Source organism: Rhea pennata, chromosome 3 (genome assembly GCF_028389875.1).
Source record: "Rhea pennata isolate bPtePen1 chromosome 3, bPtePen1.pri, whole genome shotgun sequence".
NCBI classification, from domain to species: domain Eukaryota; kingdom Metazoa; phylum Chordata; class Aves; order Rheiformes; family Rheidae; genus Rhea; species Rhea pennata.
The window spans coordinates 13,405,502-13,433,325 of NC_084665.1; the positions used below are offsets into that span (position 1 = coordinate 13,405,502).

General features: G+C 46.2%; 1 protein-coding gene across 1 annotated transcript in view; it reads right to left on the reverse strand.

Moving 5' to 3' along the window:
* The window catches only part of PARP1 (poly(ADP-ribose) polymerase 1), a 29,795-nt gene extending 10,361 nt beyond the window's left edge, over positions 1 to 19,434 (reverse strand). The window contains exons 1-14 of the mRNA XM_062571612.1: positions 19,284 to 19,434; positions 18,200 to 18,362; positions 17,020 to 17,138; positions 15,644 to 15,858; positions 11,163 to 11,259; positions 9,416 to 9,532; positions 8,575 to 8,751; positions 8,003 to 8,144; positions 6,080 to 6,220; positions 5,075 to 5,317; positions 4,758 to 4,826; positions 3,863 to 3,995; positions 2,326 to 2,521; positions 738 to 866 (exon numbers count right to left, since the gene is read on the reverse strand). Of these exons, the coding sequence (XP_062427596.1) occupies positions 738 to 866; positions 2,326 to 2,521; positions 3,863 to 3,995; positions 4,758 to 4,826; positions 5,075 to 5,317; positions 6,080 to 6,220; positions 8,003 to 8,144; positions 8,575 to 8,751; positions 9,416 to 9,532; positions 11,163 to 11,259; positions 15,644 to 15,858; positions 17,020 to 17,138; positions 18,200 to 18,362; positions 19,284 to 19,403 (2,061 nt within the window). The 5' untranslated portion in view covers positions 19,404 to 19,434. The remainder of the gene's footprint in view (positions 1 to 737; positions 867 to 2,325; positions 2,522 to 3,862; positions 3,996 to 4,757; positions 4,827 to 5,074; positions 5,318 to 6,079; positions 6,221 to 8,002; positions 8,145 to 8,574; positions 8,752 to 9,415; positions 9,533 to 11,162; positions 11,260 to 15,643; positions 15,859 to 17,019; positions 17,139 to 18,199; positions 18,363 to 19,283) is intronic.
* Between the last annotated feature and the right edge of the window lie 8,390 nt (positions 19,435 to 27,824).

Below are 27,824 nucleotides of genomic sequence, written 5' to 3' on the forward strand. Positions count from 1 at the left end.
ACAAAGAATTAATGTTTTAAAAGACTTGGACCTAAACTGTTGAAGATACAGGAGAATACAGTTAACTCAAGGTACTACAGAACATAAGCCAAGACATCTGAAGGCATTTAAGCAACCTGCACAAAATACAGTGAAGCTTGTTCTGAAGAGGAGAGATACAAAATACTGACAAGAGCAGCAAATAACAGCTATTTAAATATGAAGCCTTAGAGGAGGAAAACTAATCTAGTTAAGAAAACCGAAATTCGTATTTTAGAATTAAATCAGTTTGAATGGCTGTATTCAATAAAAATCTACAGGCTATCTGAACAACAGTAAAACTGTTTCTATGAAAGGAAAGAGGCAAATGATGCTTCCAGACCGTTCTTTGAAAGCCTGTTCTAAGAATGGACCAAGAATTATGGAGGAAAGAAAAACGGAGGAAAAGAGTTATCATTAGAACAAATCAGAAATATTACAAAAAGCTTGAATTTAGCCCAGTTTAGAAGAGGAAATGGACTTTGTGAAAGCACATCATTAGTGCACGTATCAGTTGGCACATGTGAAGTCTCAGCTACCTGCTTATTTCCAAGTTAAACTACTGGTGATGCAGTCCCCCTAACTTTAAGACTGTTCTAAAACTCACATTGATTTCTGGCAAGCATGTTGTACCCTGTATTGCAAAGAACTTGTTGCTGGTTGTGGCGTAAAGAGAGAAAAGAGAAGTAGAAGCAGAAAACGTGAACACGTGTGGTCACCTCAAATTCCACCATTGCTTTCTTCATGCTCTCCACATCAAAGATCATCTTAATAAGCTCCTGGATCGGCTTAGCAAGTTTTGATTTAGTCCCAGCACCCACTGTCAGTTTTCTCACAGCTTCTTCATCCTGGGAGGAAAAAGTAGTATCAGAACTACCAAAAAAATCACAAAAGATAAAGGTAACAATCTGGCTGCCATGGTAACAACTCAAAATCAATTTATTATATGCATACTATTACTAGCCTAAAGTTCATGGGGAGCGGGGGACACTGCTCTCACATTTTGCAGTGATGGGTGTTTAAAATCCCACCTATTCAGTAACTTGGCACACATATTTCAAAAGGTGCAACAGCAAAATACAGTTTTAATTAATGGAATGTGAACTTTCAGTGTGTATCTCTGCTTCATCTCAAGCAACAGTATTAGTTTTTCCTTGAGCATTCTGCTACATAGCGACCTTGGTAGGAGAAAAGATCATGTGTTTTATTTTACTTCACAGTGTTTATGATAAAATAATTAGCTTCTCTAAGTTATTTTTTAAATAAAAACATATCATAGAGCAGTACAGGAATCATCAGTTAGTTAAAATATCATTTAGATGCTTCATGGTTAGTGTTTCACCAGTAAAGCATCTGCCAGATGCTTCAAAGCATCACTGTACATTGCAGTTTAACAGACACTTTGTTGATGCAATGTTTTACAACATTCAAATTGCCAGAAATAATGCTAAAATATCAAGTGCTTCAAACAAAGCTGACACCCAGTCATCTGGCCACAGAAAAAATGCAGTGGCTAGAAAATACATTCTCATATTAACACTCAATTATTTCATCTAAAGATAGTTTAAGCAAAGGGTAGGTCTTTAAATAAACACAAACACTCATGGGGCAGAAGAAAAAATTCTTATTTAGCTTAGCTATCTAAATAGCCAAATCTCACTGGCAATGAATAACTTCTCTTTTTCAGTCTGTTCAATATGTGCACTAAGCGGAATGCTGCAAAGGATTTGCTTCACTATTTGGGAGCATTTTTGATGCAGAAGACAGATAAAAGGTATCTATTTAAAATAGAATAAAACGGCGGTTTCAGACCGGCGAGCATGTGAAATTGCCGTTGAATTAGTTTCAAATAAATTAAGACTACAGAGAGTAAACAGAAATGAGTCCTAAAGGGGCTTTTGACTTGACATGGTAAAACTGTTCAGTCTTCCAGTATAGCTTCTTTTTCCCCTCTTTGTATGTTTGACTACTTGCATCTGATCTACAGCTGTCTTCCTGTAGCACATAAGACTATGGAAGTTATTTTCCTGCTGAACTAGCAGTATTTTGGTTGGAATCATCTACCTCCCCTGACTGGGCAGTTTCTTATGCAATGCTATCAGTTCTTACACACAGAACAGAACATACATGACATACTTCTCCTTCCAGTGGTCTCCCTGCTGGGCTTACCTTAATAACCTACATAACAAACATTTGCACTTCATTTCACAGGTTTATTGAAGTGTAAAGGATTAAATAGTGCAGAATATAACAGATAGAAAGTAGCTGAGCAATGCTCCACCTGGCACAGGGACATTTTGGCATTACCTGTCCATAATCAATTTCCAGCGGGTAAAATTTTTTTGGATATTTCGTGAAGTTCTTTGAATGCCAAGAATTTCCAGTTTTCTCTTCGTACAAGTTTAGGAAGTGCTCAACAGCATCCTCTTTTGATGGCATCTGCTCCAGCTTGTTACTCCCGATCACAGTGCCCACGCGACCCCACGATCTGAACACCCAGTACCTAGAGAAGCAAAATGTGAGAAAAGAACAGACATAAGATCTCTGGCTCTAGAATTTGGTCCAGATGAAACTGATCCCGCATCAACCATGTGGTTGTGTAAGAATCACCCATTTGCATACCATTAATACAGTAGCTGTTTTGTCAGAGTTACTACACAGACATAATGGAAGATGTTCTCTATCAGCGGCTGCGGGAGAGCAACAAAAGTAAACGGTCACCACAGAACGTGTGTCCAAGCACTAGTGTAAAAAAAACCCCAGAGTGAACACATCAAACCAATAATCCTGAAGATAAATACATACATTGTAGGAAAGAAGCGGCTATCATCCCTTCAGTCTTAATGTTCAGACTATTAGGGCCATTCTTCGAAAAACAGACACTATGCATCTTTAAGCCTATGACTCAAAATCCTAGAGTTTAGACTCAGAAAAACCTATTAAAATAGAAGTAATTCAAGTCTTTGTCTGTATTATTGACACTACCTTGGGTAAGCATCCTTATTATTGTACGGATAAAAACAACTAAATAAAAATAAACAAAACAAAAAACTCACCACACCTTTCCAATCTGTCAGGTACAAAATGTCCTGTCCTGAGTCACAGATCAGATAGAAACTCCAAATATAGGAGTCAGTAAAAGCTGATTATGGACAACGTAACGTGCAACTAAATCCAGAGCTGAAACAAGGTCATTGCTGACAGCCATTAACTTTCTTGGATTACTGTGCATCCCTTACTTGCTTGGAGGACCAGTAGCATTAAGATAGATCTCTCTCCACTTCTTCATCTGTTTTCAGTAATGCAACCCTTGGCCAGCTCTGCTATGTGTCAGGTAAGACCGGAAAGCTAAAGACATCACTGTTCCCTGACCAATTTCAGTATATTTTTTAAGCCTCATGATACCAATTCAGAACTATATAACAGTACTACCAGAACCTGGTTTTGTTTCCCAAGATGACAGCTCTGCAATTAGAAGAGAAAAGTAAATGGAAAATAAGGGAGAGATTCTCAACATGGCAGATTTCACCGGCCCTCCTATCAGCCAGTGAACCTAACCATACCAACTTTATGTCACTTGTGCATCCCAGGATGTGGGAATGAACACTTCTAGATGCAGTTCAGTAAACTTGTTCACCTCCTAACTTTGGCTTCGTCAATACCACAAAGAAAAGTCTACATACAGAGCAGGGATCTCCCCAGCAGGATACATACTTTTACTATATGCATCTATCTGTATCTCCTCAAAGACATTTTAAGTAATATTTTGCTTTTATAAAAAATACAATCCAATATGTATTGGAGAAAAATGAATATAAGTATTTCCAGAAAAAGCTAAACTTACCTGCTCTCTCTATCATCCTCTAGCAGTTGCAGTTTATAGTAAGAATTTGTTCCTTTCACAATATCTACTAGCCCAAGCGTGGCACTGAAAATCTTTCCACCTTTTTCAAAGACATGAGCAGAATCCTCCAAACCTACAGAGAAAACAAACAAAAAAAAATAGAACCCACAGGTGGTTACATATTAACTTCCATTAAGTCTCTGTTCTGAATGTGTGTTCACCCATATGTTTCATACAGTTATGCAAATCTTAACAAAAATACTGGAAAAATAATGATCATATGCTCATTCTATACTACTTGAGACATGTTTTCTTTCTAATAAATTGCAAGCATGCAATTTTGAGATATACTGGAGTAAATCTCAACCCCAGATTGAGGAAAGGGGGGGGGAGAGGGAGGAGAAGTCAGAACTGTTGACAATCTAAAATCTAGTATTTAACAACGCATAACTAACTAGAGAAGTTCTTGAGAGGGTTTTGCAGGTATCCAAGAAGAAAACGGACTGAAAAGCTTAGGGCTAGCCACAGACATAGTACAAGTTCTGAGAAGACCCGCCATGCACTGTAGGTTTGGAAAGTAGCATGAACTGCCCCCCCAAAAGCTTGGGCCCAGATGCAGCTTTTCACATTAGACCTGCAGCTTCTGCTGGCTGAGCTTTCGTTCCCTCTACTGACAGGCGGCACAAAGCTGAAGTAAGTGTGCTCCTTAGTTTCAGCTGGCCTGAAAATAGCACTAGAAAATGCTAGACATTCAAATGTCCTTACTTTGATAGAAAGAAAAAGCAGTTTAAAAACTCAGCTTCCACTTTCATGATTAGAAATCCAAACCCCTTATACTTTTACCAAAAAAACAAAACAAATTTTGCAAGTGGTCACAGCCATATCTATCACTCACCAGAATCAGGATCTACTGCTGCTCCACCTTTAACCGTTAGCTTCATTTTCTTTTCAGACTTGCTAGGACCTGAAGGGAAAGGGAGTTAAGCTTTCTTCCAGGCACACAATACAAAGTTTGAACTCCAAATTTGAATTGAACCAACATTTACATCCTCAATTTGTGTAGTTATCACCCTAAAAGACTATCAATTCAGATTCCTTGCATAAGAACAGTAAGACTTCAATGGCTTTTCACCTGGCTTTAGGAGCTAATTTACACCCCTCCCCACATCACATTATAATTTAAATGAAAGACAAGACCACTTTGTTAATCACCTTGTTCCTCTTTGACCTTCCCAGCACTCTTCGTATTTGGTGGCTTACTGCACTTCCCATCCACAGACACCTCCTGATACTCCATTTTCACCTCTGCACCCCAAGGCGAAAGTGCATGGAGAGAGAGAAGCTCCTGAAAGCCCTTGCTGGAGCATTTCACATCCTGAAGAAACTCCTCTGAGACCACACGGACTTTGGCCTCTTTCACTTCTTCCATCTTCTTGTTCATTTTCTCCACGTCCTCTGCAAAGGTAGGATGGGAGAAGGAGAGAAAGAACATCAGGTTTCAGAGTTTAGCCTCCACCTCTGGCCATAATTCATGGCCATGTAATGCTATGAGGAAATGCAGCTCCACCATATTCTGGATTCACTATGTTCTTTGGAAAGCAAAAGCCCCAGAAGCCGAAAGCTGCAGACTGCACTAGAACAGGAACAACCATATTTTACCTTGCAGGTCTAGGTATCTTCCTCTCCTGAGGCTGGGCTGGAGCTGTACAACCCCTCCCGGGCTGTCCAGCAGGTAGTACCCAGTACAGGACTTCCAAGTCCAACACAACACAAGAACAGGTCCATAGCTGCCAGCAGAGGAAACCTAGTTCAGCCACACAGCCCCACCGAGCTAGGGGGCTGCTGCCTTTGAGCACCCATGGCTGGCTCTCCAGCTTCCCTAAAACAAGTGCGGCAGAATCCACAAATCCACAGCGCCTTTTGTCTGACTGAGGGCAGCCAGCACACTGCCACAGTCTGCGCGCAGAGACCTGAGCTCCAGTTGTTGCAAATCTGATGGAGCCTTACTGCACAACCCGCAGGATTAAGGCGCTAGCTAAGTAAAACTCGAACAGCATACATCTGTCTTTACCTTTCCAAGCACACTAAGACCATCTGTGCACACAAACACGTGCCCTCATCCAAACATAATTCAACAGAAAGATGAGGACAGTGTGTCCTGTCCAACCCACTCAGTTCTGCTACCAAGCTACCAATAATCAAAGCAAGGCTGCTCACTCTGTGTGCTGATGCACAAGGTGGCCTTGTTAGCACTTCCTGTCATCTTTCCTCCCAGATCCTCCACAATGCTCTTCACCTCCTCCTTGTTTTTGGACAGCTTTCCGAGAACCAAGATCTTCATGTTCGTCAGTGGTTTATCTAGAGGTTTGGAAACAACACAGTATGTTACCAAGAGGCACAGAGCTCCCCGGACAAATAACAAACACAACAGGACAGAATGCTACAAGCTCAGGAAAATCATCCCGGGGGAGGAGACAAGGGTCTAAACAGATGTGACCTGTGCTAAGCACGCAGGAGGACAGCTCCCTTTCATTTACGAAAGGCCACAAAGCCCAGCATCTGACAACATACAAAGGTTCCTAGGGAAGGGGAGGAAGACAGGGAAGATGGATACGTAGCTGCACTATTTGCCTGCAACTTTATCATTCTGCTTTGGCATGGTGCTACTGGAGACCCTGCACTGCTTCTATCTTCCTTCAACGTCAGGACAGCATGAGAGAAACTCACTGTAACATGAAAGCTCCTGCTTCTTCAAAAGTAAATCTATTTTTGAAGAGCTGGAAAAGGAAGATCGTCTCTCACGCAACACTGTGTTCCCACATGTTATACAATACTTTTTGGTCTTGATCTTACAGACAGCACAGGTTGTAAATCAGCTGGATCATGCAAACTCCATAACAAGTCAGGAGCAATCTGGTAACCAACTGGGGCTCCATCACATTATAATGCGAACACTGATGCAATGAACTTTGCAACACAGGCAGCCCAAGGACACTGGAAATGTCTAAGAGCGCACCTGTGCTGTTGAAGATAAATGGTATCGACTCCGGTTTACAAATCGAGTTTGTCTGTTTTTTTTAATACAAATTAGGCTGCTAGCAACCACGTAACCCAAGTTTAATTCCAGTCAATAGCTTGAGTTTCCACTTAGAGCACACTGGAGCTGGAATCAACTTGCTAATCAGAACCAAGACCTAGGCTATTTTATCTTCATTTCTACAGTAACATAATTTGGCTAAAATTAGTGGGACAGAACTCCTCTCACCTTTTTCACCATATAGCAATAACCCCTTGCTCCCCAAAACTATGGCCAGGACTAAACTAGTTGAATAAGTCAGTCATCACAGTTCCTAGCTGACAGGCCACATTATTAGACCAGGCAACTCACTCCAACAGCCTACGTGAGATTGCTGAAACCTGACCTTTTGCCACTTTGCAGGGTGGAGACAGCATATCTATTTTGCACAATGGAGGTCAGTAGTTGGTAAAGCCAAATCTAAATAAAGGATTTTAAATAACCTCTTTTCCATAAAACTTAACACTGCATGTGGAGTATCTGGCACTGTGGATGTTCCCAAAAGCAGCTAAGCAAGAAGGGATTTCACAGCAGCTCTTGGAACACACAGATTTTGGAACATGGGCCTCAAAGCTTTTGATCCATTGCAAGCACATCATTCCCTCACCACCACCAAGTGCCTGAAATAATTTCCAAGACAATAGCCAGGATCTTGAGTGTATCCCCAGAAAACACACCATAACAGAGTACCTATGCTAGAAAGACAAAGCTCAAGAAACTCTACCATGGCATGTCTGGAGAGCTCAGGCTGTTTGGAGGCAGGAAGAGAACAGCAGACAGCGTGTCTGCCCAGGATAGCATATAAGTCTGGCCAGAAGTTGCATTACACACTGTCCTGAACTCCTGGAAGGAATATATCACTACAGCCAAAGGAAGATGTTTCAATATTGTTGGACCCAGAAGCAAAGGTTCTAAGAAACACACTCTCCTCTACCAGAAGTCCTGTTACAAGACCTGATACTCGCCCTTCTTCTCCGTTTCCCTAGCAGGGCAGCCCCAACTCCAAAAATTTACCAGTAATGTTTTCTTGTCTTATTCCGACCTATGTCCAGCTAGTGGCTTACCTCTGGGTGTGGACACAGTCTCTGTCAAAGGAGCAGATGCAGATGGAGGAGGCACAGAGTTCACAGTTGCAGCCTCTGGGGGGAATATCCTGTCCTGCTTTTTACACTTAAATTTCTTGAGATAGGGAATTTCCCGAAACTCCTGTGTGATGGAAGCACAAGTAGAGTTAAGCCCCCCCCCCAAATACTACTATAAGACTTAAAGACTAAATCTAGCATTGGCCAGATCTTGGCCAGATCTTGGTATTTACTCAGAAAGGATTTCTGAGACATTCATACTGAAGTAGGCAAATACTCATTTTACTGACTGAGAAAACAAAGCTAGAAGGAGGAAAAAGACTGGTTTCAAGTCAAACCAGCAACATCTCTTTCAATTCAGCATTACTGGAAAACATTTTGTTATCCATTAGCTGCGTTTCAGTGGATCTTCCCACTGTCACAGCTGTTGACAGACTCAGCAAATTCTGCTCTTCAGTATTCGACAGCACCTGCTTATTTGACCTCTTTACAAGAAGTAACACTAGTTAAAAAAAAATGTGCTACAGATTGTCAAATCCACAGTAAACACCCACCTTTGGGATTATCCAGTCTTTCCTGTTGGGCGTCTGTGTTTTAGCAACACACTTAGTCCAGGCAGTAATATCCCCTGAACAGTAATATGCATCACTCTTGAATACAAACTGCCCCTTACACTCCTCACAGGGAAGCAGAGCTCCAAATGCCATCCCATCTGCTACTCGGTCCAAAATCTACAGCAGCAAAGAACGCAAAACAGGTCATGGCAGAAACAGAGTGGAAGCCCGCATACTACATTACACTGGGTTGGACAAGAGGAAAAAAATGTACGTTTGCTGGCACACAGATGTAGACATTTCCAGCACTTTGTCATGTGTACATTGCATATAAACCAACACACTCAAGGCTATTTGGTTTACCCTGCCTTTACGACATGACACTAAGTTTCCCCAGTCATGCTGTATCTGCTCATAACTGCGACTTGCAACCTCTCCTATCTGGACTCTGCACACAAGACAGCACACCTACTACACTGCACCTGACCAGGCAACAGTGCAGAAATAAGTCTTAATAAGTACATGCCATGACCAGCTTGCTCTTGAAGAGCCAGCAGCAACAAAATACAGACCACTTTGTGCATGGCAGAATAGGAGCGCATCACTGAGATCAGGAACTGAATTGGGTATCAGACATCACCACGTGGCTCCTTCATAAGCATTATAACAGTATCATCAGAGTCTAGGGACAAAAGGACTAGGTTTTACACTCAATTTCTGTCTGCAGTGTTATTCTAGAGAAATGCTTCAGATCTATGGACCTTGCAGCACTATCAGTTTGGGTCAACTTCACCAATTCAAGGATCCAGTATACAGGCAAAGCAACTACGCCTCAACTCACGGCATTCTCCCCAGAAGGCACTTCCTGCTTGTTGGCGATCAGCAGCTCTTTCAGGTCATTAGTGGAACAGATCTTCCTCAGCTCATCCTTGATGCCCCAAATCAGCTCTGTCTGCTCCTGTTGACAAAAGCTGCCAGTTTAGGCACCTGCAGTTTATCATCATCATCTATAAACAACACTCCTGAAATTGCAGTATATGGACAAGGATTCAACAAACCCATGGTATCTTAAGCACAGCCCATGAGATGAGGAGTACCAAGAACCGGCAGCTTTACTGAAATGGAGTCACACGCTTTACTCCAAACACCTGAAACAGGTCTTTACTTCAGATTTCAGTATGAATGTAAGAATGTACCACAACTGCAACACATTTTGTTGCTTCTCAAGACCACACATGGGATGGACAACTCTGTAAGATTCTGTATATACCAGTGCTTGTCATGTACACATGCAAAAAATGCCACAGAGTAACATTTACTGCACTATCCCACAGAAAGAGATAAAAATTATATTAACAAGACAGCCTGGTTTTCAGGTAGAGTAGAATCTGTGTTTCTATCACACTTTTACCTTTGGTGAGTTCCCCAAAGCCTCTGTAAATGTCACTTCACTAGTTCACACTACAAAAAGTAGAGATGTTGATTTATCCAAGCCATGTAATAAAACAGAAAAAGTCACAAATCCTGATAGGTGCTCTCCTTGTTTTAAGTCATCAGAGCAGAAGAAGAACTTCTGCAGAACAGTCACCTCAAGCACTGCAGATAAGTCTGTACATTCTTTTGAGTCTTCCCAAAGGTGACAGGGTTGGGCAGCAAAGAAGCATCCTAAAAATATCTCAGGTACTGTCTGAATGTGTTTTGTCATCATCTGTACTCAAAGATGAAGCCCACTCTGCAACAGCTGGTTGCCAGTGTGTTGAACTCCGTCCCCCGGTGTCAATGGTCACGCTTGATGAAATACTGCTAAAAAACCCATTAAGTGAATGTGGGCCCAAAGTTAATCTTGATCCTCAAATTAACTTGATCTGTCCTAAATGTCTGCATTCCAGCACCAAAACCCAGATAATGCCCCATCTATGCTTTGCTAAAAATTAAGCTACCATCACAAAACAAGAAAAAAAAATCAAAGGCAAATGCACAATTTTTCTACAGCTCTATTTAGACTTCAATTTCAGTAAAAGCTGCTGTTCATTTTTCTCTTGGAGAACACCTATGTCAAACTTTCAACAAATACAAAGTTCCTGAAGCTCCCTCAGAAATTCTTCCCACAATATTCTAGAAAACAAAAGACAGAAAGCTGTGATTTATCACACTTCCTACTCAAGAACAGAACACAACTCACCAGAGGGTAAAAAGGTATGATTTCTCATTAATCTAGTCAACACTCCATTTCTGTTTAATTTTTATAATGAGCTGCTTATTCAGTCCCCAACTCTGCTGCAACAGTATTCAGTCTCCAAATTTCAGCCACTACAAGTACAGGAAAGACTACAGAATTAATTTCCTTGAGAGAAAAGACGCTTAACCTAATCTATTTGAATCCAATAAACACAAGTCCTAGAGTTTTCCTTCCTGATCTTTCAGAAGACAGCTTCAGGGTGAATTACCTTCAGCAAAGCCTTCATGAAAGAGAATCCTGTGCGCCAGGACACAAGGACCGGTTGCCTCCTGTGTTGCAATTCTGTTTTAATTAGTGCCTGACACTATGCTCTAGGGCAGTTTTACAGAACCAATTAGCTAAAACTCACCTTCAGCAGTTTCTCCTGCTTTGATTCTTTGTCTTTTTCTTTTTTCTGTTTCTTTTTCGCAGTCACATTTCCATCTACCTCTTCTCCTTTTCTCTTTCTAATATAGGAGAAAACAACAACAACAAAAAGAACACACACATACACACACACATGAAGTATTTCAAGTGACTGTCCAGCAGTAACCAGAGCTCACTTTGCTGATATCTGCAGAGGCTTGGCTTTCCTGAATTTTAGCAGGCAAGCTCTTTTTTTTAATTCCTCAACGCTAGATTTTAGACATGTACTTGGCTCTGCAAAGAAAAAGCCTTGATCAGGTCGGTGCACATAGAGCTATTCCCACAGGATAACTGTTTGATCTGGCAAAACACAAAATACTACAATATCTGGACTTCTAGGTATATTCATCTACACTTTTATTAGCTACTCCAAAGGCATATTTAAAAATCACTGACTGTATCTAAATACACCTCTCCAGATAATCAGAGGAACTATAGCAAGGTAAGTTAAAAGACTACCGTGTCTTTCAGCTGTTTGACTTTTCAGCTCAGACAGTACATTCTTTTGAAATAAATGACAGCAAACATAGGAACTTGAATAAGCCAGCACACTGGGAAAACTAGGTATTTCCCAGCTAATTTCTCTTTAGACAGGAGTTAAGTCTCTGAAATCAGACAGGAAGTAGTTTCTGCTTGTAAGCTACTTTCAGGCTGATACTGGCATGCTACTGCACAGTTGTATGAGGAATTTTATTGTTATTTAGCTGGGGCCTTAGAGCTGTGCAGGGAGAATTTGAGAAAGCTTTGCTCAACACAGACTGGAGAGAAGAGGAAGCCAAATTAAACACAGGAGGATTTCAGCAGATTTCTGAATGACAAAAGACCTCAGTAGACAATTGCTTATGTTTCCAGAGACAGGTGACATCCTCTTGGCCTGCCTGGTTTCAAAATACATCAATACCAATAGTGAAAACACGCAGTGATTTCATTTATGAGGAAATAAAGGGAAATTTTACCCCACTTCTGGGCCAGGAGGGACCCAGAACTTGACAAAGAGCATGAATACAGTTCGGACCTCGTGCTTAGTTTTGAGAGAGCTGCTATCATTTAGGAACATCAGCCAGGTTTCCATTTAAGAAAGAATCTGTAGCTTAACTTTATACATGGCAGTTGATGGTTAAGACAAAGTTAACATCCTCTGTAACTCTTCTACTCTCAAACATTTCACCTTCTAGCTTTGCTACCTTTAAGACTGACCTAGTACTAAAGCTTATAAGATATAAAGCTGCAGGATGATGCTAAGAGCACTCTCCTTGAAGGCTCAGACATTAGCAACCTGTAAGTTCTAGCAAAAAGATTAGGCCAAATTCTAATTTTACTTGCAACTGCTGCCAGTAGCCCTTCATTAGCATCTCCAACCAAAGCATAAACCAAACCACCCTGCAAATCCTGAAGGTGCTAATTTTGTAAAAGATTCTTCCTTTCAGCTGTTCTCCAGCAAGTCTGAAGGGGCTAACATCGCAAGTTACCCTGCCTCAGAAGACACAGGAAAGAAGCATCACTCAGCTACCACCAAATTCTGACATTTCACAAGAAAAGTTACATATTGTTTGCCGAGGTGTGCAAGTATGACCGAGGGTGGCAGGGCTGGGTACAGCTCAAATGCCTTGCCTTCAAACCTCCCCAGAACAGGCAAACTGCACTCTCCTCTCTTCCTGCTCCAGTGCCTGCAAGAGGCAATCCCAGAGCGCTCGCTAAGCCCACAAAGTACAACGTGTTAACCACAGGGATCACAACTTCGTGAAGTTTTAAATCAGTCACAGATATCCATCATTACCTAGGAAAAACATACCAGCTCAAGGGCAGAGCGCTGCGAAGCCTTATCAAGCCAGAGGTCTTAATGATGTAAGCATTTATGCTGGGCGCTCAAGAACTGGGTTGAACAGGGCCCAGTATCTGAAGTGCCTCTCCCTGGGCAGCCTGGCTCCAGTAAGCCAAGAGTCACTCCTGTGCAGTAACTTGTCTCCTGTTCAAAAGGAGATGAGGCAGCAGGCAAGCTGCTGGAAGCCAACCGCACTGCTGAGAGGCCCCAGGACCAAGGGAAAGCATCCAAATCCCATCAGCAACACTCACTCACAACAGCTTCTCCTCAGGGTCGGGGTGGGGGCAGTAGGCAGCCCTCCCCTGACAGGGCAATTACTGTACCTGTTCCAGCCACGCGAGCAAACTGCACAGCAGGAGCAATCATCTGGATTGCAGGCAGAGGAGTAAAGCTGTCAGTCACCATCCTCTCTTTCATCAGGAGGCTGGCTTTGCCAGAGACTTAGCAAGCACTAGCTATCATTTTATACAGCCCAGAAAAGAGAAGACCAAAGCAGAATTTGTCTCATACGTGTATCTACAAGCCACAGATGGGAAGTTTTAGAACAACTGATGAAATACACAGTCGCTGGCTGACACATGCATTCATTTCCACTCCTGTGCCCAGAACCAGACGCTGCATGTTGTGAGCAGCGGCCAGGTGCTACTGTATATACTCTCCCACTGGGGAAGGGTCAGTCTTCACATATGCAACAGGTACAGTTCAACAACAGCTTGCTTAAAAAGACCACTACTTAATGGCCTACACAAATCACCAGGTAGGAAGTATACTTCTCCCTCGCTTATGCAGTTTATTTGACAGACAACTATTTTTTCAGCTGACCCTTAATACCTTTGGCTCAAGCAGCCAGCCTAAACAGAAGAAGGTCAGTGGAGCATAAGAGCCAGCCAACACCTTCATGGTTGAGGGGCTTGCTCATGTAGTGCTTGGAAAGCAGGAAAGATGAGAGGTCCTGCTGCTTTTCTGACACAAGGTCCTGGTTTACATTACTCTACCTCACCAGTTTAAGCTTTTTTCCATTGCCGTTCTAGGCTCTTATTTACCCAGTGACTTGGCAAACTACACTGTGGTCTATCTTCGCAAAGCCTTCATAGTTTGAATAGCATCCCAGCAGTGGCCCAGGAAAGGAGAGGCAGGGCAGACAAGAGAAACACTTGCACAGTCAAACTTCTAATGCTGTGTCAAAGATCTGGGAGAAAACTAAAAATATCCTTCTTAAACTCATGCACTGCTCTAGGACAAAGCAGAGCACTCACCCCTGCACCAAAAGCAGAGGACTACTTGAAAGGTTGCAAGTAAATTAAACCACTGAACTACTACTTATATCCTGCAACACACATGGAAGCAAAGTGCCTGTGTGAAAAGATGGCAGGTTGCCTGGCAGCAACACATGGTTCTTCACACTCAGAAATATCACAGCCTGCAGTCATTCAGCTGAGTTAGCAGAGAAGCAAGGCACCTAGCAAGTGCTCCTCGGGGAGCCTTGTCCATACGATACTGCAGGACCCTTCCCATGGCACCCCCACCATGGCTGAATGTTTCTAGAGCAATTGTTTCCTAGCTGAGCATAAAGTGCAAAAGCTTAATGGTAGCATCTCAACAACACACAGGTCACACATTCTGCTCTGTTACCAGCAGCAGAGGATGACATTCAGATCGTCACAAGGTTCTGAACAGCACTCTGTGTCCATTAGATATGCACCTGGAGGACCAATGCCAAAAAAAGCACAGACTGACATACCTAGGTTTTCTCAGAAGCAGACACTAGACAATTTCATACTGAATCCTGGTAAAAGTAGAGGTGAATTCAGTCTATGATGCACATGGACAAGCCTGAAGTCTTACAAAGACCAGTTCTTTTCTGTTTGTAGACCCCAGCAACACTTCATGTTCCCTCCTTCACAGGAACTATGCAACAGTGGCTTGCATTATGAACTGTAACTCAAATTTAAGTTACTTCATAAACAAGCAACAAAAGCCTTCATTAACAGAGAAAGATTGACCAAAGCTAAGCAGCAATCTGGAAGGTCTTTTCTGTCACTAAAATTTCTAGCTAGAGGCTGTTAGTAGAACCTGTAATACAAGGCAACAAATTTTCAGTTTTAGCATAAAAGACTGGGCAAACAAAAGCATCCAAGCATCAGTACTATTCAGCCAATACACACTATTATCAGATTCAGTGCCTGTCACACAGTTCAACAGTTCATAGATAAGACATGTCAAGTCAATTCTCTAACAAGTGATTAGAGCAGAGAAACCATCACTGATAACGGCATCACACAGACACAAAGTCCAGCATCTATTTGTACAAAAAACATTTTATGGCTGAAAGCCCTGCATCAGTTTGCTAAATCACAGCTGCTGCTCTCTGCGCTTTCTCTCTGCAGTCACAGGGGCACTAGGATTGCCAACTTCTAGTGATGGGAAACTTGGGAAACTTATCTGCTGCCTTCTGCTTAATACCATGAGAATGACCAGCACCTCCAACAACCGTTACTCATTTTAAGAGACGCACATTAATGCTAAAAACACCTTTATCACAGATGCATTTGAAGACAAGTAATAGCTCCTTTAGACAACACGCTCTTACATTCCCTACATACCCTTCACTCTTGACAGCTGGAAGCTGCTTCTTCAGAGTTTCTTTATCTTCAGCTTTCAAGATCCCGAAGCCTAGGAGTTGAGTGGCCCCATACGTCGGGAGGAAACCCAGCTCTGCTCGACGGCTCACAAAACAGTCCGGGTGGTACCAGTTATCTATCATTCCCAGCTGTGGCTTTTCAGGATGCACCATCTTCTTGGAAATTCGGATCTGGCCCTGAGGCAGGTTAAAGCACACAAGAGCAATAGTTAGGATGCCCTAGAAAGGGCAAGATGTTAATAAGCTCATCAAACATAATTCCTAAACAGCTGCAGAACAGCAATGTTTCCTCTATCAAAACCTGTAACTTTTAATAAAGCCCTGTCACTTAAGCTCCTCTGTTTTTCTGAATATTTCTTCTGAGTTGTATTTCTTCACGTATATTTCAGTTTGAAAGAAATTCTCTCAACTGAGCCAAAGCTGAAAACCCAGCCTTTTACTGCTTTAAATAGTTTTCTGCTCAAAAAAACACTCCAACAGGTGAACGCCTCGTAATCCTTACTCACTCAACTTCCCAACTCCCAGCAAAGTTGGGCAAGCAAAGCTCGCATGACCAAAGCCTATGCAGGGAACTCCAAAAGCTAACTTTACATCCCTAACACTGAGCATATGCATCAGAGAGATCCAAAAATTTGTGAACTTCTCATCCCATCTTACTGCAAATTACTTTTCAGATTCCAACAACTACATGTTTTAGGTGTTTAGATCCAGTCCTTCACACTCCAGTACAGGTATGTCCACATAGCAGACACCAATGCTTCTGCAGACAGGAACACACCAGAACTGGTGTTTAGACCTGCACAGGTGAGGGCCATTCACATCCATCAGTACAGAGAGGCTCAGAGCTTCATTTTGCCAATGCTGATTAAAAGCAGAGCACTGAAACATGCTCAGCCACAAGGCAGGATGCACTGTTAATGAGCTGCATCGTTGGTTTTGTATGCCTCCACAGTTAATACAGCTACACTGCACATCAACAGAACTGTTCTTGTTGAGGGAGAAGAAGCAGCTGACACCTATGACATGGTCCAACAAGCAGCAAAAGCTACAGTGTGTGGTGGCTTTCTCGCCACGGAAATGCTGGCGTGCGGCACTGCAATCTGCTCCCAGGCCCAAGTGAAAAAGAAGCATCAACGGTTCTGAAGCCCAGGCTCCAGACAGAGGGATGCCTTTTCTGACAGCTGTCCAGGATGCAGCTGCTCTCTACACTCAGAGTTGCAACTCTGCAAGTGCCCTCCATATGCAAGACAGACAGGAAGCAATTATTAAAGCCACTGTTTGAACTGGGACTAGTGGGGGAAAAGACAAGAGCTGGAAAACTGAAGGAAAGCTCCTTACCTTTTCTATTTTCTGTTCACAGCCTTTGCAAGTACTTCTGTTAGACTTGGCATATTCTGCAGCAAAGTCATTTAGGCTTGTTTCAGCCTTGCCACCTCCTTCCTGGTCCCCTCCTTTTCCTGGAGCACAAAGGCAAATACAGAGTTTGGCTTTAAAAGGCATTCTTTATTATTATTATTATTCTCTGTCTCAGATTGTTATAAGTCTGGATTAATAAACCCCTGTGTTCCAGCAAACCATCTGCCAAGAATCTGAATACAGAGTAAAAATAAATCAGTCCATGCTCAGAAGTACTTTTAGAATATGAAGAATTTTTTATGCAATCAAGTAGCAATTGTAGAGGGCTGCTTGCCGAAGGATTTTTGAAGACTTTCCAAAGTGCACAGAGCTGACCTTTTTAACCTCTTTTATGGAGAGGTATAAGAATTTACTGTATCAATAGAATTTACTATCAAAGAATTTACTGTACCAGTAGTCATAAATAGCCATGCTTCAAAACAGAACTCTTCAAGTGCTAGTTCCCTTTTATTTTCATATTATTACACTTCAGCGGGTGGACAATCCGCTGGTAGACACCAATGGAGCTATTCTTGTTGAGGGGGAGGAAGAAGCTGACACCTATGACATGCTCCAACAAGTAGCAAAAGCTACAGCTTGTGGTGGCTCTTCCCAACTGCTAGTTTCCTTTTATTTTCATATTATTACATTTCAGTGTGTAGACAATCTAAAACCTCCCAGCATCCTCAGTTTATACAGAGATTGGGTGAATTTAGTCTGTTCTGTACCCAGATCCTTCCCACTTGCTTCCCTGACTCATTAGCTGACAGTGTAACAATTTCAAAGAGCCACCACATCCATATATTACAGTGAAGGTATCATTAAAATAACATACTGCAAGAGCATTTGTTAACATTAAGGAACTGAAACCAAAATACATCAGTCATGAAAACAAAAACATCTGTCAATGCATCTGCCAACTGCCTTGTTTCTTCCTTGCTGGTTTCACAGGCTAGACCATATTGCCAGCTTCCTAGTCTGCAGCATGCTGCCACCACCACAATTCTGCCCATGTCATTTCCTAAATGGACACAGCGATCAAATAACCACAATCTGCCACGAGCTTGGCAACAGAAAGCATGTTTTTTGTTGAACCTCTAAACATCAGGACACCTCTGCTTACCTCCTCCAGGTCCTCCAGTTTCAATGGCTTTCTTGATTTTCTCCTGGTCCTCCCATCGGAGCTCAGGGAAGCCATCAATGTCTGCGTGGGACACAATTCGAGCCCGCTTCCAGAAGCAGCTATAGTGATGCCAGTGAGGGACTTTGCCATCAAACATGGGCGACTAGGAAGAAAGCAAAAGTAGGTCAAGATGAAATAACTCAGGCAGATTAACACGGAAAAGAAAAAAAAAAGACAAAATGGAAGTATCTGGGTAAACTTAAATATTTTTTTCCCCCAATTAAAAGATACCTGCAATTTAGGAAAGAGTCTAGGAAGGAAATCCAGCGTAACAGATAAGGTGCCTGGGGAAGGTACCACAGGACATGCACACAGGAAGAGAGCTTACCCAGATCAAGCAGCTTGCCACCCTACCGCTTAGCCCTTCTACATTACCCAAAATAAAAAAGCTTGTGGCCTCAGCGTGGCTACACCACCCCCGAGCAGACGAGGACAGGTTTCTCCTCAAGGAGAATCAAGCCACGTCGGGGGCGAGCAATCAGAACACAGACTGGGTGAATCCCCCCTCCCCCCCCCCCAAAAAAAAAAACCAGCACTCGGCTCATCTCCTACAAGCTCCCGCCGAGGGAGCTGCGGGGGGCACGGGCAAAACTCAGGAGAAGCGCTAGAGCCCAGCACAGCTCCGCGTCCGGCCTGAAGCACCACGTAACTCCTCTCACAGGCGGCAAACCCGGAGCGCCCTGCCTCATCCTCGCCTCACCGGCGAAGCGCTCAGCTCGCTCCCGACTCCGGCGCGCACGGCACCGGCCCGGCTTCGCTCTGCTCACCAACCCGGCGCGGCCCGGCCCGGCGCGGCGCGGCGCGGCGCGGCGGCGCCCGCAGCAGTGACACAGCGCCGCGAGGACGCACAGCGCCGGCGGACGAGAGCCGGCCGCGGGCGGAGCGCCCGGCGCCCGCGGCCCGCGCCCGCCGCCGGCCCCGGCCCCGGCCCCGGCGCGGCCCCGGCGCGGCCCCGGCGCTCGGCGCGGCCGGGGGCGGCAGAGACAAAGCGGGCGGCGGCGGGGGGCGGCGCGGCCCGCGGTACCTGCACCATGAGGGCGAGGCGCAGCGAGTCCTTGGCGATGCTCTCGCCGCACTTCTTGCAGGAGGCGCGGCCGCTCTTGGCGTACTCCGCCCGGTACAGCTTCTCCGCCGGCTCCGCCATCGCCGCCGCCGCCGCCGCCCGCCACGCGCCCGCCGCCCCGCGCGCGCGCGCGCGCCCGCCGGGACCGCTAGCCGAGCGCCGAGCGCCCCTCCCCGCCTCCGCCGCTTCGCCGGATCCGCCGCTCGGGTCTCGACTCGGTGCGCCTGGCGGCGCCTGGAACCTTCCGCTTTGCTGCATTGTATCAATGGGGGGCGGGGGAAGGGGCGGCGGGTCACGTGGGGGCGGCGGGGGGAGTGCGCGCGTGTGCGCGCGTGAGTGTGTGTCCATGTGCGCATGTGTGCGCGCGTGTATGTGCGCGTGTGTGTGCGCATTTGTGCGCGTGTGTGTGCGCGTGTCCGCGTGTGTGCATGTGCATGCACATGTATGTGTGCGTGTGTGTGTGCATGTGTCCGCGTGTGTGTCCGCGTGTGTGTGCGTGAGCGCGCATGTGTGCATGTGCACGAGTGTGTGTGCATGTGTGTGCGCATGTGTGTACATGTGTGTGATTGTGTGCGTGCATGTGTGTGCATGTGTCTGAGGCATGTGTGTGTGCATGTGTGTGTGTGTGCATGTGTGCGTGTGTGTGCATGTGTGCACGTGTATGTGCGCATGTGCGTGCATGTGTGTGCATGTATGTGCATGTGTGTGTGCATGTGTGTGCGCATCTATGTGCATGTGTGGGGGTCATGTGTGTGCATGTGTGCACATGTGCGTGTGCATGTGTGCACTGTGTATGTGCAGGTGTGTACGCATATGTGTGTGCGCGCGTGTGTGCATGTGTGTGGGTCATGCATGTGTGTGCATGTGTGTGTGCATGTATGCATGTGTGTGTGTGCATGTGCATTTGTGAGGGGCGTGCATGTGCATGTGTGCCTGCATGTGTGTGCGCACATGCTTGTGAGTGCATGCATGTGTGAGTGCGCATGTGCATGTGTGTGCACACGTGGGGGCCTGTGCATGCTTGTGTGTACATGAGTGTGCATGCGTTCATATGGGAACGCGTGGAAGACTGCCGAGGAGACGGGCGACGGGCGCGAGCGGGGCGCGCGGCCCCGCGGTGGCATGGCTGCGCCGGGGCTGAGCCGTCGCGATCGACCGCGAGCTCGGCGCGGGCACTGCGCGTGTGTGTAATGCATAGCAGCCTCCTATAGGGGACCCCCCCCACGCACACGCACGCATGCACACATGTTCCTCCTTTGCCGCCTCCGTGGGGAGGCTGCCGGGGAGCCCGCCCAGAGCACGGGGCGCCTCGCGCTTGCGTAGCTGCCCCTGCTGGGGGCTGAGGCAACACCTACTCCCCCCCCGCAGCGTGCGGGTGTGTGCTGGGGTGTCGGGAGGGGGGGCACGTGCATGTGTGTGTGAGCGTGTGTGCATGTGTGAGAGAGCGCGTGTGCGTATGTGCAGGTGTGGGGGGGATGTGCCCGTGTGTGTGTGCGCGTGTGCGGGTGTGCGTGTGCCTGTGAGTGTGCGTGTGTGTGGGGGGGTGCATGCATGTGTGGGGGGATGTGCATGCGTGTGCACGCGCGTGTGGGGATGTGCGTGCACCTGTGGGCTCGGGAGCGTCCCCGGAGCCGCTCGGCGGAGCCTGCCACGTCTGCCCTCCGCGGCGTGCTGAACGCGCCCCACAGCGCCAGGGAGCGGGGAGAAAAAAAAATCTCTGCGGTGCACTAGATGGTGCTGCAGCCCCATGGCGGGGCGCACAGGCCTCCGGCACCAAAACCTTTCGCGTTACTTTTTGCGGAGGCTCCTGAACCCGAGGGAAGCACTCGGTGAACACGCTGCTGCCCGGCTCCGTGGGGCTTTCCCAAGAGGAGGAGGGTTCGCCCGCAAGAGCCACCTCCACTCGAGCCCGTGGGCCGTGGCCAGCGTTGGCGGCTGTTGCGGGGACCGTCCGTGCGCAGCAGACGTGGCGACAGGCCCGTACGTCTGCGGGCCCATATGGTGTTGTGCACGCTCACGTGGACTCGTGTGGGCTCGTGCAGGTCTGTTCGGGCCTCTGTGGTCCTACGCAGGCTTGTGCAGGCCTCGGTGGGCTCGTGCAGGCTTATATGGTCCTCTACGAGTTCGTACAGGCTTGCACAGGCCTCTATGGGCTTGTATGGGCTTGTGCGGACCTCTACAGGCTTGTACAGTTCTCCATGGGCTTGTTCAGGCCTCTATGGACTCGTGTGGGCCACTATGGGCTCACATGGGCTCATGCGGTCGGTCCTCTAGTCTTGTGCCATCTTGTACAGGCTTGTACAGGTTCATGCAGGCCTACACGGGCTTCTTCATGCCTCTATGGAGCCTCTATTTGCTTGTAGGGGCTTGCGAGGGTCTCTATAGTGTCAAACGGGCTTGTGTGGGCTCACACAGGCTTGTACAATCCTCTACAGCTTCATATAGGCTCGAACTGGCTTGTGAGGACCTCTCTGGGCTTGTACAGAGTCATACACGCTCACATGGGCTCATGCAGGTCTATACAGGCCTTCATGGTCCTGTAAGGTCTTATATGGGCCTTACAGACTTGCATGGGCCTCTGCGAGCCACTACGGGCTTGTACGCACCTCTACTGGCTCACACATTCTCTTGCAGGCCTCTATGGGCTCTAACTGGCTCATACGGGCTCATGCAGGCCTCTACAGCCTCTTGTGGGACTCTGTGAGCTCCTACAGGTTTCATAGAATCCTAGAATCAGTAAGGTTGGAAGGGACCTCTGGAGATCATCTAGTCCAACTCCCCCGCTCAGCAAGGTCACCTAGAGCATGTTAGACAGGGTTGCATCCAGGCGGGCCTTGAAGATCTCCAGAGAAGGAGACTCCACAACCTCTCTGGGCAACCTGCTCCAGCATTCTGTCACTCTCACAGGGAAGAAATTCCCCATCACGCTCAGGCGGAACTTCCTGTGGTTCAATTTCTGCCCATTGCAGAAATGGGCATTGGGATGCCCATTGCATCCGTAGGATGGATGCTCCAGCCCTCTGGTCATCCTTGTAGCCCTGTGCTGGACTCTCTCTGGTATCTCCATGTCTCTCTTGCACTGGGGAGCCCAGAACTGGACACAGTACTCGAGATGAGGCCTCCCCAGGGCTGAGCAGAGGGGCAGGATCACCTCCCTCCACCTGCTGGCAACACTCTTCCTGATGCACCCCAGGAGACCAGTGGCCTTCCTGGCCACAAGGGCACATTGCTGGCTCATAGTCAACTTGTCATCCTCAAGCACTCCCAGGTCCTTCTCTGCAGAGCTGCTCTCCAGCAGGTCAGCCCCCAGCTTGTACTGGTGCCTAAGGTTATTTCTCCCTAGGTGCAGGACCTGCACTTGCCCTTGTTGAACCTCACAAGGTTCCTCTCCGCCCAGCTCTCCAGCCTGTCCAGGTCTATCTGAGTGGCAGCACAGCCCTCAGGTGTGTCAGCCACTCCTCCCAGCCTGCTATCATCAGGAAACTTGCTGAGGAGGCACTCTGACCCCTCATCCAGGTCATTGATGACGAAGTTGAACAGGATGGGACCCAGTCCTGAGCCCTGGGGGATGCCACTAGCCACAGGCCTCCAGCTAGACTCCACGCCACTGATGACAACCTTCTGAGCTCTGCCTTTCAGCCAGTTCTCAATCCACCTCACTGTCCGCTCGTCTAGCCCACACTTCCTGAGCTTCTCTAGGAGGATGTTACGGGAGACAGTGTCAAAAGCCTTGCTGAAGTCAAGGTACACAACGCCCACTGCTCTCCCCTTATCAACCCAGCCAGTCATGCCATCATAGAAGACTGTCAGGTTGGTTAAGCAGGATTTCCCCTTGGTGAATCCACGCTGGCTACTCCTGATCACCTTCTTTTCCTCCATATGCCTGGAGATGACATCCAGAAGGAGCTGTTCCATCACCTTTCCAGGGATGGAGGTGAGGCTGACTGGCCTATAGTGGCCTGGGTCCTCCTCCTTGCCCTTTTTGAAGACTGGAGTGACATTGGCTTTCTTCCAGTCCTCAGGCACTTCTCCAGTTCTCCAGGACCTTTCAAAGATGATGGAGAACGGCTTGGCAACAACATCCACCAGCTCCCTCAGTACCAGTGGGTGCATCCCATCTGGGCCCATGGATTTGTGGATGTCTAGCCTGCCCAGAAGCTCTCCAATCCTACCCTCCTCAACCAAAGCAAAGTCTTCCCTTCTCCAGACTTTCTCCCTCACATCCAGGCTGCAGGATTCACGAGGGCTGCCCTTAGCAGTGAAGACTGAAGCAAAGAAAGCATTCAGTAATTCTGCCTTCTCTGTATCCCTTGTCACCAGGGCCCCTGCCCCATTCAGTAGCGGGCCTTGTACACTTGCACAGGCTTGTGCGGTCCTCTACAGTTTCGTGCAGGCTTGTACAGGGTTGCGTGGGCTCACGCAGGCCTACACAGACTTGCATGGGTGTCTACAGGCTTTTGCAGGCTTCTACAGGCACTTGTACAGGCTCATGTGGGCCTCTACAGGCCCATATTGGTTCCTGTGGGACTCTATGGGCTCTTAGTGGCTCGTGCAGGCCTCTATGGGCTTGTACAGACTCATGTGGGGTCGTGAGGGTCTCTATGGGCTTGTACATGCTTGTGCAAGCCGCTATAGGTGCGTAAGATTTCCTACAGGCTCGTTCAGGCTCTTGTGGGTCTCTGTGCCTCGTGCAAGCCTCTGTGGGCTCATGTAGGTCTTTATGGCCTTCTACAGGCCTGTATGGGCTCATATAGCCTCATGGAGGCTTCTTCAGACTCATAGGGGTTCATACAGCCTTGCACTGGCTCCCACAGTCCTCTATGGACTCATGTGGACCTACATGGGTTTATACAGTCTCTCATGGGCCTCCATGGGCTCATGCAAGCCTCTACAGACTTGTATGGGCTCAGTCAGGCCTCTACCAGCTCGTGCGGGCCTCTATGGCTTTGTGCAATTGTTTATGAGCCTGTACAGTCTTGTACAGGCTCATGCCGGTCCATACAGGCTCCCGTGGGCCTCTATGGACTCATATAGGTTCATGCTGGCCTCTACGGACACGCAGGGGCTCGTGCAGGCCAATCTTGTATCGAGTCCAAAGCTACCTCATAACAATAAAAAGAAAAATCCACATTAAAGCAAGGAGCCTGCCAGACATCTGTCTGCTTATCAAAAAGCCAACAGGCTGTGCTGCTTTACAGTCCCATGGCGCAGATCTTTGTTTGTTCTGTACTTGCATTGCTAGCCTGACCAGGAGCCAACGGAGCAGATAACAGCAGATTTCTCCTGAGTGCTGCAAGGACAAAGGTGGACAAGTTTTTAAGCTATTACTGAAACTAGGAGCTCTGGGCAATTTGTTACAGCTTTGCTGTACCAAGGGAGACTCCCCAGAATAGTGTGCTCACCTCCCAGCTGGCAGACCTCAGCGCAGACCCCACTTACACATGACTTAAAGCAGGCACACAAAAGGATAGCATTGCTGGGAACACTAACCTCCATGGTTTATAGCAGAAACCAGCCCAGTAGAGAGCTATGAGCTGCCACACTACGATTCAGGAGACAGGGAACACGAGCACCTTAAGAGGAGCACAAGAGAGAAGCAGTCCAAGTGCTTGCAAAATGGCTCAAGAGCAGCTTCACACAAAAATGATTGCTTTTAAAGCAGTTTAAAGACTAGCCCCCTCAAACACTGAGCAGCTCGTTGGCAGGGGTGTGCCATCAGCACTGCAGCAATGACAGCATGCTACAAGCAGCGACTGGTCTCCTGGAAGGCAAAGCCCGACCTCACGCACACTGAAGATGAACTCATGCCACCGGTGTTCTCGGATGGCCCTGTCCCACTATGCAGGGAGGTTTACCGTTAGCAGGCCATTCTCCAGAGCACGCTACAAGGCCAGAGCTCCCTGAAGAGGAGTGTTTGCAGCAACCAGAAATGGAGGGTGTGCTGGCAACCCACCATTCTCCCACTTCTGCCATTCTTGGAGAGCAAGATCAGCTTTTCCTGCCACCCTGGACCTCCCTGCTCTATTTCCCAGGCAGTTCCAAAAAGAGACAGATGAACCAACACTGTTTGAAACCTTTGAGAGATAAAAAGGAGCACTACTGCTTAAGAGAGAATGTCGTGGTGACAAAGCCATGCAGGATGCAGACTTCACATGCGATGGCAGGGGTGGACTACAGCAGCACTCAAGCACCAATGGTGCGTTATAGCACATGCTAGAGAAACCACAAAAAGCAACGTCAGGCTTGACTGTGAACTTGGAGTCCATATCCCAGAATACTGTTATGGGGAAGTATTATCACCTTGTTTCTCTTCAGGAAGGGAAATGGGAAGCAGACAAGTAGTAGTTAAGAAACACACGCAGATTATGAAAAGGCAACTCTTCCTTTGTCTGCACAGCAGCAAAAAGATGAAAAGCCTCCACAGAATTCTTAGGAAAGATAAACATACTTAAATATAACTAGATTATTCCAGTTTAAGTTCTACCTTCAAAAGTCAGAGCTTGTTTCTAATTTACAATGCTCCCAGAAGAGATAGAAATGAGAAGTGAAAGCTCATTGTGGGGGATTCACATCTAAACTAATGAGGAAACTTGATTTAACCATGTTTCAGACAAAAGCCACAAAGTAATTTAAAAAAAGATAACCCAGGTCACTGGCTGGCCAGACTATTTCTCAGGCATTCTTCCAAAATCTTTGGGTAGATGCTTATCTAAAGCTGTTGACTTAATCTGATTTAGCAATTCCAGTGCTGTGGTTAACAGAAGAAAAAATAGAAGCATAATCTACATTACATGCAAATCCCTTCATTGGTACAATACGCATGCTGTAAGTTTACACTTACAGGATGGAGAAAGCATCAGCTAACACAGGCTGTGCTTCCTGAAACAGCCAAAGCCTGCTGTACTAACTGCCTAAAGAATAGAAAATTAGTCCCACAGAGAGAAAAGTTTTGGTAAGCAAGTACACCAACTTCTATTTTTTTTTTTTGTTTGATTTTTGACTACTGCACGCTTACATTTGAGTGAAACCAACACTTGTAGCTTATAGCTTAAAGCAGGGGAAGACCACAAATGGAAATAGCAGCTAGAAGGAAAAAATAAAAAAGTCACCACAGCTGATATGCCATTGAATAATTTTAGCGCTACATTCTGGCTACTACTATACTATTCCTACCAAGATCAACTCATATTCCTGGATCCCAGATGCTCTGGAGGAGAGGGTTAATTGTTTTGCCTCGGTAATGTGCCACATAGCTGCTGTCTGTCTGTCACATTCCTGCGAGAGTATTCTTTCCCCCGTGTGAAGGCCCAACTCAGTCTGCAGCTGCTCTGCGAACACCAGCAAAGGAAAAAGTAAAACATACTATGCCAGAAATTAAGAGCTCGCATCAGTGGCTGCAATGGGCAAAGGAAGAGTGGAGAACCTCTCCAAATTAATGCGTGGCTCTATCCCAGGGAGCTGGCTGTGAAACACAGAGAAGCTTGGCATAGGACAGATACCAAAGCTTCTTAAACACATGAAAAGGGGCTGAGGTTACTTCCTTTAGAGGAACATAGCCAAAGCACAGTGCAAGAGAACTGGCCATGTTAGGCTCCCCCACATTCTGTGGGGATCACAGTCCATGAGGAGAAAAATCTTTTTTTTTTTTTTTTTTTCTTTTTTTAAACAGGGTGGGAGTGTTTTACATAAGGAAACTTAGGGAAACAAAAATATTGTGCGCTTTTAACTTGATGATACAACTATCTAGAAGTGAAAACCCTTTATTGCATCACATGTTTTACTGGTAAAGCTTGGGGACCCACCATCATCATCCTCTGAACACTTCATTTTCATCAGACTATGCTCCCTGCCAGCTTTAGGAAGGAATCTAAACAGTACATTAGATGTATCATCACTTGAGCACAGCTGATCACCCCCTCCACAAATGACAATTTTATTGAGGCAACTGAGAACAAGATCCTGTCTTACTCTTTACTGAGCACATGTAAGGTGAAACAGGTGACAAAATGCACAGGACTCCAACGTTACTTTTTGAATTCCAGACCTGTAAAGACTCTAAACTTCAGCACAGTTATTTTCCACTTCAGGAACTCTTCACAGGAAGCTTAGCCCATATCCAATGTTTTATTTACCCGTGCCTTCTCACACACTATTTCTGGCCAAAGCCAGGCTAAGGTAAACAAGATTTTTAGAAATTAATATCACTTTTGTAAGTGGCAGGGAAAAAAAAAAAACCCAAACTAACACGCTGCACAAATATAAAGAACTGAAGTGGCTAAAAATCCCCAGTAGGTACAGACGTGACATTATCTTCAAAAAAAGATGCAAGAAAATCCAAAAGATTTTTAAACACATCCCAGAGATGAAAAATACTTGAACAAGTGTGTTTGTGTTCCCAGACTTAGGTGTATTATTTAACAGAAGAGACTGAGTGTCTCCTCCTAAGCCACTGTAAGATTCAAACAAGTTCAAGCTCTGTTCACAAGAAAACACACAGCAGGA